The 10,920-nt window shown below is 41.3% G+C and overlaps 1 protein-coding gene across 2 annotated transcripts; it reads left to right on the top strand.

Moving 5' to 3' along the window:
• LOC147206284 (transcription factor 12-like) lies at positions 1-10,840 on the top strand. 2 transcript variants are annotated; one of them, XM_086108351.1, is made up of 12 exons: positions 1-192; positions 2,748-2,847; positions 3,595-3,734; positions 3,824-3,947; positions 4,592-4,656; positions 5,015-5,111; positions 5,227-5,300; positions 6,405-6,581; positions 7,163-7,280; positions 7,395-7,542; positions 8,427-8,656; positions 8,737-10,840. In XM_086108351.1, exons 1-12 carry the CDS (start codon positions 124-126, stop codon positions 8,877-8,879), a joined length of 1,485 nt encoding a protein of 494 aa, XP_085964477.1. In that variant the 5' UTR covers positions 1-123; the 3' UTR covers positions 8,880-10,840. The 2 variants fall into 2 exon arrangements, with proteins under 2 accessions (XP_085964477.1, XP_085964476.1); XM_086108350.1 differs by having other exon boundaries at positions 4,586-4,656.
• Positions 10,841-10,920: the final 80 nt, after the last annotated feature.

The raw sequence follows: 10,920 nt of genomic DNA, 5'->3' as shown, positions 1-10,920 counted from the left end.
TGCACGACCAGCAGGGGTAGATTAGGCGAGGGAAGTGCCAAGAGGACCGTATACACATGAGTCGAGGCACCGACGGACGAAACTGACACTGTGTGGACTGTACTGTGAAAAAGCAGCAGAGTTATGTACTGTGCTCATCCTGTCTCAGGCGCGGGAAGCAACTCACTGATGTATTGCTACAACATGAAGCCCGTGAGTACAATTCTTGTGTGCATCTTTACCTGGGGAGAGTCATTTGGAATCGCGTGTGTGTGATGCTTGTGTACTTTAGTGTACTGTTGTGTTTTAGTATTGCCTTTCACAAGACCTTTGTTTTGTTGCAGTATGAGTGTGTGTGTGTGTGTGTGTGTGTACTCATATATCTAACTATCTATCTATCTATCTATCTATCTATCTATATGAGCACATATATATACAGGTGTATATATACTGTGTATATATATATATATATATATATATATATATATATATACTGTATATATATGTGTATATATACACATATAATTGTTTTACTTCTCAACTTCAAGCGCACAATCTCCACTACTGAAAGTAAACTGTGAAAACATTTGCCAGTCCCATACATATCACAGCGCACTTGTGGCGTTGTTTTTTGCATGTTGACCAACTTGTGTTTGAAATGCACACTGGCAGTGCTCCTGCTTCCTGTTAGCTAAGGCAGCAGCCTGGCAAGCAGAGCAAGCATCTTGACATGAAGCAGATTTCTCGCTATTTCTATTTGATTTAGGCGGTCCCTCCATTGCTTCAGCCATTATCAAAGGCAGCTTTGATCTCGCTGAGACTAACCATATCCAGACATCATGGATCACAGAGGCAGAAAATTGGTTGCATGTGGCTTCATGAGGAGCCCCCCTCAAGTGCAAGTTGATATGACTCTCATCTAACATGATAATGTGATACCATAGCAAAACCAAGTAGTACAGTACTTGGTTGTTTACTAGTTTCCATTTTGTTGAACCCAGTATGGGGCACTTATTGTTGATGAGAAAGAGTTGGAAATGAAAAGTGTAACCTGAAATATACAATTTAAAATAAAAAAAAACGTTTCTAATTGAAGACATTTGAAAATTTGAGATGAGCCTTATTTTGTACTGTTATGTATATTGCTATAATTATGAATTACCAAATATTGCTACTCATAGGTGTAATTGTCACTACTAAAAAAGGACAGCAGCAAACTGATGACGACTGTAAATCTATTCCAAGCAGTGATAAGAACACACGCTGTTGTATTATTGTTATTTTATGTTAAATGTTCTGCAAAGCGCTTTGTTACAGCGGCAGCTGTTGTGAAAGTGCAATATAACGAAAAATGTAGTTTGGTTTCATTGTCTTAGAGCAAGGTGTGTAGCGTTCATTTAAGTTACCAAATATTGTTAGCCTATTAACATACGGTCATTGTCAATTAATTTTTTTAACCGATAAAACTAATTCACCCAGCATCAAGCATAAAGTTGCCTCAATTCAACCTTTGTGCATTACCATGACCTAGATGACTGAGAATCTGCACAAACATAAAGAAAAAACACAATTTTCAGCAAACCACATTAGTCCTTTTTTTGAAATTACTATTGCTACAATAAGTTTAAAATTACTGAAGCAGATATGCTGTTAAGCTAACAATATGGTTCCTTACCTTACTACGAACTAAGATGAAATACACTTTTGCAAACTATATGTTGACAACAAGCAAACATACTTTCATACTAATCCTTTCCTACTTCAGGCCTTTAATTGCCGCAGAAAAAGAAAAAAAAGAGTCCCTTATCGTTTGTGATTGCCATGATTGATGGTTTCTAAATCAATGCTACGCTAAAAGAGGATACCATGGTGACGGCCCTCCTCTCCAGCGGGGGCCAGCGAAGGCGTGCTGAGGCGGGGGTGTGACCATTATTAACGGGTCGCCTACTATGCTGATGGTAAGGAGGACAATTGGCTTTATCCTTCGCCATATGCTGCCCATGGCGGCTCAGACGGGCCCAGTGTCGGCAGGGGCTCCTCTGTTTGGCCTGGCCCGCAATCACCATGGGACTCATGCCAACCAGGGTCACGGCTCTGTGTGTATATACGTGCGCGCGTGTATGTCTGTGTTGTTGCCCAAGCGTGCTCAGGAGAGTCTTTAATAGCCTGCTTTACAGGACTTGTCGTCCGGGTAACTGACACCCCATTGATGCTGCGCAGCGAGTTTTATTTTCATTTCCTGGGCCACATCAAAGCACTGGAGGGAGGTGCAGGTGCAGCCCAGACCTCTCGATGTGTGTTGTGTGAGTGAGGAAGTGTGTGTGTGTTACGTGTGCGCACATGTGTGTAGTCCTGCAGCATAGTAAAAACGCAACACAAGTGGAAGCTTAGATGAATTCTGCTTTGCAATTAATTTCTCCTTGGATGAAAAAAGGTTCAACAAGGTCAGACCAGTTCTTGTGGTTTTCTCGTTGAGGCCTGTAACTCGGTTTCATTAAGAAGGGAATTGTATCTCAGCACTCAGAATCCGGCAGAACCGATCACTATTAGGGCAGGGATTTCTCATGCTGAATGGTTCTTAAATCCGGGTGAGGAGGTGCACGGATCTGGAGCTTATGGATTATCGCAACTGCTCTAAGTGTGCGTCAGCTCTCTGCTTTGTTTTGAATAGACTGTTGCTTCCGATCCGAGTATGCACGCAGCAATGTGGCAGTTTGTGTGACCAGGTTTACATTTCCCAACTTGAACACGCTGTCCTTTTTTTTTAGACTTATGGGCAGTCCCCGGGTAGTGACGACTTCAGCCAGAACTCATCCTTACATCCGTCTAGCAAGGCCTCCAGCAATGTGTTTGCCAGCACATTTTTGGGTAAGCAAACTGATGACAACTGTAAATCTATTCCAAGCAGTGATAAGAACAAATGCTGTTTTTATCTCTCTCTCTCTCTCTCTCTCTCTCTCTCTCTCTCTCTCTCTCTCTCTCTCTCTCTCTCTCTCTCTCTCTCTCTCTCTCATATATATATATATATATATATATATATATATAGAGAGAGTTTCAGTTTTACTTCTTTATTATTTGCTTTGACTTGAGACACAAGCGCTTCATGGTGGCAATGACTCATCTCACTTGCCAACAAGCAGCAGTTTGTCAGATGCAATAATACAATACAATATACAACACAAAATCTTTATTTATGTTGCGCTTTCACAATTCTTCAAAAAAGAGGCCTCGGTCTGTTTGATGTAACTCCCAGTTGATGTTTATTGTTAAACAAAGCATCAAACGAAGAGAACTACAACTTGTTTATTTAAAATAACTAAACGAGCTTAACCTTTTGGTCTGTTAGCTCAATGCTAACGCTAAATAGCATTAACGTAGTAAAGCAGTGAATTCCAAATCACAATTAAACTGGAATTAATTGCCCAGCCCTAACATATGATATATCGAAAACACTACATTTTCTGTTGATTACAAAGATAATTACGTTTTGAAAACAAAAGAGTCTGTGAATGTAATAAACAACGCTTCATTAACATGACATCCGTGCAGGGGTGCGTGCTCTCGAGTTTTATGTCTACTCCAGTGCAACATGCAACATATTGTCATCCATTTCAGAGGGCACAAGCAATTTTCCTGACATCTGGAGTGCAGTAAACGGACTGAACCAGCATGGCTATGAAGGTGCACTGGGAGTAACCAGCAGCCACCAAACGCAGGCGGGGAACTACAGCAGTCTGCAGCCGCACGGCCACCTGGTGAGATTTACATCATGGATCACGTATTGACTTTTACAACCTGGCACTTCAACTGTGTGTATGTTGTTGTTGTTTTTTTTCCTGTTTAGGACTACTCTCCACACTCGGTGATTGCAACAGACATGAACAGAGGTCTTCCTCCCATGTCCACGTTTCACCACAACAATGCATCATCACATGCTCCGTCGATCAACACAACAGACAATTCCACAGGTGAGGCAATGGAAGGATCGTCAAGAGAGCAACTAGCGCTCAAGGTCCTCCTCCAAGGTTGCACAAAAAATAAAAGGAAGAAATAGAAGAGGTTAAAGACAAAGCAAATATAAGTTATAATGTCTGGTTCCAGGTTGAAGCTAATAATTTTTATTCCGGGAATTCAAAATTAGTAAAAAAAATCAGGGCTCGCTAACCGTTTTAAAGCTGACATTTAATTCTTGGCTTCAAATTAGTGCAAAAGCTTGCAGGCAGGTTCTCTTTTTGGCGCTTGTCGGCTTGTGCCTTTGAACTTTATTTTCACCATTTGGAACGTGTGCCATGTTTTAGATTAGTTCATTACTCTCACCACATTAGGTAGCAAGACGTAAAACATAAAGATTATAAGGACCGGCGTTGCATTCTGTAGCAGGGTTCAGTTTTAATTTGAAGTTAAAATGTCAAACAATCATTTCTTGCATCAAAATATTGTATTCTCACCCTTCCACAAAGTTTCATGGAAACTGTGTGTCGTTTTTCATAATACCGCTAAATAACAGTCATTTTCAAAAGGACTTTTTCATACAGCTCTCATTAGATTGTGCTTGTGGTCATTTAGCCACACACACAGCATTTAAACACATTCTGATTTCTGTCAGTCTCAGGAAACCACACAAATGTGCCAGGAGGCTCACAGACTGGCGATACATTGGGCAAAGCGCTGGCGTCTGTAAGTATGCATCACCACAGTCCCGTTGCATCAATTCATTTGTTCTCCGTTACAATCAAACATTCAAAACAAGACATAAAATTAAAGCGAGGGCCACAGGGGTGCAATGCAAACAGGAAAAATAGATCTTTCCTGGCAATCGCAGGCGAGTGGACATCAGCAAAGGGCTACTACTCTCACACTTTTTATTAGCTGCTGACTAGTAATATGAACACAATTGATGAGTTAGTTTGGGTTATGAGGCTGCTCTAACAGCTGCCGGTGGAGAAATGACAAGTGCCTTTAAAATGATCCATGCCTTCATCACACTCCTTCTCCTCCTCCTCTCTCTTTTTCCTCCCTACACGTCTGCTGCCAGATTTATTCCCCCGATCGCACCAGCAGCAGCTTCCCTTCCAGCTCGTCCACTCCTGTGAGGTCCCCGTCGCCTTTGCCAAACGCCAGCGAACCCGCAGGTAACCTACCGTGCGGCTAAAATCTGCTACTCCCAGTGGGACAGTGATTATTTTGTGTACCATTTTTACTCATCTGTGTTTGTGTATTTTTAATCTCTCTTTGCTTTGCACACAGGAACCAATATGTGGCCCCGCAACTCTGTACAGACACCTGTGTCGCCACATTATGAGTCCTCACTTATATCCATGGTAAGACCTGATTACATAGTTGAAGCTAGATCACCATAAAGTGCCTTTGAGAGTTCCAAATCACACCACAAAAAAAAAAAGAAGAGATTTTTCCATCAAACTTGACATTCATTGCACAACGTGCTTTATAAATACATATTCATCGTGGTCCCACAATTTTTAAGTATAAATTACCTGCAAGCAGACACTATACACACCCAAACAACAAAATGTGTCAAATTGCCGACAGGGTGGATAATGACACAGTGAAGATTTTGGGCTAATGTTAGCATTTAGGAGAACATATAGTGGAGCCTGGGTTTGCAATGTGATTCTGTTATCAAACTGACTGTGAACTGTTAAAGAAATATATTTTGAATTTTGCAAAGTTTTTTTTTAATGTCCCTTGATAATATTCTATGACAGAGTGGACATGTTAGGCTTGAGAAAAAAAACAAACATCCAATGGTAGGAGGGGGGGGGGTGAAACTGTATAAAATGAAAGAAACACATTTTAAGAAAATGTTACTAATATGTTATTATGCATGACACACTCACTGGACACAACTTTGAATGATTAAAAAAAATGCCTTTGGAAATATAATGATGCACTTTTTTCATACAAGTTGTCAGTGTTTATAATTTAGCACTGTGTTTATTATTGTCCTTTCTGTATTATTAAGAAGAAACATAAACCGTCAAAATGTACCTAATGAATTGGTCATTGAGTATAAGCTGTTGTCTGAATCCAACTTTTATTATGAGTAGAACACCCATGAAACAGATATATTAAACAGAAAATAATGATACCTAGCATGATAGCATCTGCCATTTAATTGAATTCCCAGGGCTGTCATTTATAGTCGATAAAATATTTCATCCATACATATAAAAATTTAGTAAAACCTATCAAAAGCGGGGCACTGTGTTACATTATTGTGTTCATTGTGTTCGAGTTTTTTCACCATGCTAAGCTAAGGTCATGTAAGCAAGGGTAAGCTAAAGTTAAGCTAGGCTAAACTAAGCAGAGAGAGAGAGAGAGAGAGAGAGAGAGAGATGACACAGTAATGTTTTTTTTAAGCTCAGATAAAAGCCATGATTTAACAAATACTGTTCCCCTATAAGTCTCAGGTAGAGGACAGACTGGACAGATTGGACGATGTCATCCACGTTTTAAGGAACCACGCCGTCGGTCCTATGCCCAGCCTGCCCGCTGACATCCACAGCCTGCTGAACCAGAACCTCCTCGGCCGGCCAAACCCTGCCAGCACACTCCCGCTCACATGCCACACCCCAACTATGGTTAGACTTTGAAGCATTTTAGCATGGAGCTGCGTGTATGCAAATGTCATCTCGTGTTTGTGTGTGCTGTTCAGCTTGTGGACTTTTCCACTCTGTTGTTATCAGCAAAATAGGAAACAGAATACAATGGGCCAGAGCAGGGACACGTCACTTTTGTGTCAGAAGTGTACTGAATGTGCGGGGTGATGGGGTCTGCCTCAGATATGGCGTGTTTTTCCCTTTTAGCCGAGTGGGAGGATTTAGGCCTAGCTCGAGGGATAGTATATTCTAATCCCCTGGGGGAGTGCGATATTACATTTCATACTTTGGATGTGTCGATTAGGAATGAATCATTCCTGAAGAGAATTACTGGTGTAATAGAAAGTGTGTAGCAGTTTTAAGGGGAGGATTAAGATCGGGTCTGTATGGGAAAGTGATCCACTCAGGAGGATGTTGGGTATGAAGAAGCAGATGTTGGTTTTAAGCGCTGCGCTGTAGCATCATTTACCGTAATTATTTAACAGATTCTCACGTGTCATACTAACTGAACACACACTGTAAATATTGGCCGTATCTCATCGACTTCTTTGTGCGGCGCAAAGGTTGAGGCTGTCACCATGAACAACAACCATTCAGCCTTCCAGGGGCGCACACAAAATGGACACCCGTACCCCGCGAGACAAGGGACCACTCTGGAGCCGATGTCGGGAGGATGCAGAGGTGACTCAATGGCAGATGTTTTTTAGCATGATGCATTTACTGTTATTCAAGCGATGATGGCGATTAGCTGCCAAACTGATGTCACAGTGTATAATGATCCCTCTTCCTTTGCAGGGAGTTTGGGAATTCCAGGAAATGCGGAGCTGAAAATTGAAAGCATTGAGAGGGAAGACATGATGCACACCAGCCACAGTTCCGACAGTCAAAGGTCAGATGAGGAGAGTGAACTCAAGATGCATGGAGACAACGGCACGAGGGACAGGTAGACCCTAATGCTCTCACTTGACAACATGATTTCCCCTGCACTAATACTATAATACAGGCGGCTTATTAAGACACACAAAAAAATCACTTTGTTTAGACATTTACCGGCACATAGGGTTTATAAAAAACATATAGAATCCCAGATTTGTCACTTATTATGCATCACTTATTTTAAATAAAAGTCTAACATTCAGTTAGAAACAGAGTTAAAGATGCCTGAAAGCAAAGTAAAGAAATGTTAAAAATAGCTTTACTAAAATTACTAAAAGTGCATACGGTGCAAGAACAAGATTTTCAAAAATATGATTTTAAAAATACTTTGTAAGACTTTCATCAGGGGTAATAGGAAACAAGCATTGTTTTAAACGTGGATTTAAACATTATTTGCACTTTTTTGGTTTTGAATCTTTATTCATTCATATTATTTACGTTGATAATAATGTACAACAGCAAATCGGGTCAAATCAAATGTTTTTTAGGGTTGATTTTTGGGGGAGCATACTATACACGGGCGCCTGTTATTCACAGGAGTTTATGGTAGTTTGAGTTACCTTGCCTAGCATAATTTATTACGAAGGCTGACAGATTAGATTGACATGGCAGCACATGCAGGCTGAAATCTAATTGGACAAAAAAATATATATAAGGATGTGGTGCAAACAAGAGAAATGCTCCGAAATTAGGAGGACAGACTGTTGGGAATAAATAGAAACGATTTCATGGAACGTGTTAGGATTTAGGTTGGAAAAGTATAGGTCTGTTCTTCTCAATGGCCGGTAGAGGGCAGTAAAATCCTCATAAAATCCCATCACCTCCCCTGACTCTTTTTCCCTGATTGAATTTAACATTCATTCTCCTCTCCCATATCGTCCAATGCTGAAGTATCCACGAGGACGAAGATCTAAGTCCGGAGCAGAAGGCCGAGCGTGAGCGCGAGAGGAGGATGGCCAATAACGCTCGGGAGCGTCTGCGCGTACGCGACATCAACGAGGCGTTCAAGGAGCTGGGTCACATGTGTCAGCTGCACCTGAAGAGCGAGAAGCCGCAGACCAAGTTGCTGGTGCTGCACCAGGCCGTGGCCGTCATCCTCAGCCTGGAACAACAAGTCAGAGGTGAGAGCCAAACGCAGACCATCACAAACGCTCGCCGACAGCTGCCTTTTTCCTCAAATGAACCACTGCTCCTCCCTCAGAGAGGAACCTCAACCCGAAAGCTGCGTGTCTGAGGAGGAGAGAGGAAGAGAAGGTGTCTGCTGTCATGACAGATCCGCAGTCCATGCATGTCGCATTTCATCCAGGTCTTACCGATCCTGCAAACCCAATGGGCCATCTCTGAGGCTCCAAGCGGTCAACAATTCCAATTTACCAATTTGGACTTCATGCTTCCAAATTGATCTTTATGAGGATATATTTATATTAACATTTGGTTGTTAACACAGTCTGAAAGGAGCTCTAAATTGTGTATGGGAGGATATACTGTATCATACACTACACACAAAAGAAAGTTGGGCATAATTGGGTTTTGGGGTTGAATTTCAAGATGAAACTAAAATGCACTTTAGCCTACAGATGAACGTAATTTGACCTCTAAACATTTCAATGCACATCTCACCAACCAGTGGCGGTCCGAGGTCTCATCACACTTAGTGAGAGCCCCTTTAGCCACCCCACCACACACACTACCAACTCACTCTGCACACACTGATGAATTGAACATCCATCCATTTTCTGTACCGCTTTATCCTCACAAGGGTTGTGGGCATGCTGGAGCCTATCCCAGCTGTCTTCAGGCATGAGGCGGGGTGCACCCTGAACTGGTTGCCATTCAATCACGGGGCACACACAGATGAACAACCATTCACGCTCACAACCACGCCTAGGGACAATTTAGAGTGTTCCATTAACCTGCAACGCATGTTTTTGGAATGTGGGAGGAAACCGGAGAACCCGGAGGAAACCCACGCAGGCATGGGGAGAACATACAAACTCCACACAGGAAGGCCGGAGCCGTAATCAAATCCTACACCTCTACCCTGTGAGACCGATGTTCTAACGAGTCATCCACGTGCCGCCTTGAATTGAAAACACACTATTATAAATATGCTGCTTTGGAAACAAGGAATACAGAATCATCAAAATATATTTCGAATTAAGGAAGCAGACTTACAAAAACACAAAGGGAGTTCAACTGCAGTAAGTTTGGCTTTGTTTCCTAGCATGCTTGCTTTCTTTGTTCAGGATTGCCCGAATTAAATTATTTCAAAAGTGTTGCCGTCTGCAACTCTCCGACAGAGAGCGACTCCAGATGGGGGGCGCAAAAAGAAAACCACTTCACGCAGATTTCTTTTTTTGTGGGAATGCTGCCTTGTGTTGCAACACATAATTCACATACCCAGAGCTGCCAGTGACTCTAACTGTTCAATGCTTTAGTGACTTTTGTCATTCTGCTTCATGTTAGACGCACGTGTAAAAAGTACTGAAACATTTCGAACAGTTGGACATTGAAAAGTTTAGCGAGGGACAAAATCAGCAAAATAAGTTCACATGTAAAGTATATCGTGCATTTTAGGTTCACCCAAAAAGCTGAATATTCTTTCATTTTTGTGAGTAGTGTATTGTATGTGAGTGTGTTTTGATTGAACCAGCCAATAAATACTTAACTCTGGGTCTCTGGCTAAATGAAGAGCATCAGAGACTCATGATGCAGTTGAACAATCATCCCCTCGCTTCTCCAACACAATTCTAACTTTGTGCCTAATAGTTTACTTCTGAAAGACAAATGCATTGTAACTTGGAGATGTTTTGTATAGTTGGCCCATTCTGTGAATGAACACATCTCCAAGAATGTTTTAATTAGCATCTTATCTATTGAAGCTTTTCTTTTATTTGTATTTTTAGCACTGTTACGAACAACACTGGTGGGCAAAAACAAAACATTTGTCACTCACATCATTCCTTTTCAGATCTAGCCAAATGTGTGTGTGTGTGGTGGTGGTGGGGGGGGGTGCATGTTTAGGACATTTTTTTTCCTCCCTAAGTTATGTAAGTTATCTTTTATACAAATGTCTGTAAATGCTTTTGTCACACTTGATTTTACAAAGGAAACTTCGGTGCAGTTTTAGACACATTTCATGTTTTGAGCAATATGCTTATGTAGAATGCTGTTTACTGCTTTTTTGAACAAATCTCAAAAAGTCATAAAAAGTTCTGCTATTATAAAATGTACAGTTTGTGTACAGTTCAAAGTAGCCTATTGGCTTGTGTCTGCATATAGCAATACAGTACGTTTTTCTTGTTCTTCTTGTCTTTTTTCTGCTAATATCTGTAATTTCTGTCTTCTTGTGGTTTAACAATCTCACACCAATTACTATTTGTCA

This window comes from Hippocampus guttulatus, chromosome 4 (assembly GCF_054856545.1).
Source record: "Hippocampus guttulatus isolate MCC_2025c chromosome 4, RoL_Hgut_1.0, whole genome shotgun sequence".
Taxonomy (NCBI): Eukaryota; Metazoa; Chordata; class Actinopteri; order Syngnathiformes; family Syngnathidae; genus Hippocampus; species Hippocampus guttulatus.
This window is presented reverse-complemented; position numbering and strand designations above follow the sequence as displayed.

Excerpts from the sequence above, each read along its gene's own strand:
- LOC147206284 (XM_086108350.1), top strand. The coding sequence starts at position 124 with ATGTACTGTGCTCATCCTGTCTCAGGCGCGGGAAGCAACTCACTGATG. Across the intron at positions 5,112-5,226 it reads AAACGCCAGCGAACCCGCAG|GAACCAATATGTGGCCCCGC; the intron begins GTAACCTACCGT and ends CTTTGCACACAG. Across the intron at positions 8,657-8,736 it reads CCTGGAACAACAAGTCAGAG|AGAGGAACCTCAACCCGAAA; the intron begins GTGAGAGCCAAA and ends CTCCTCCCTCAG.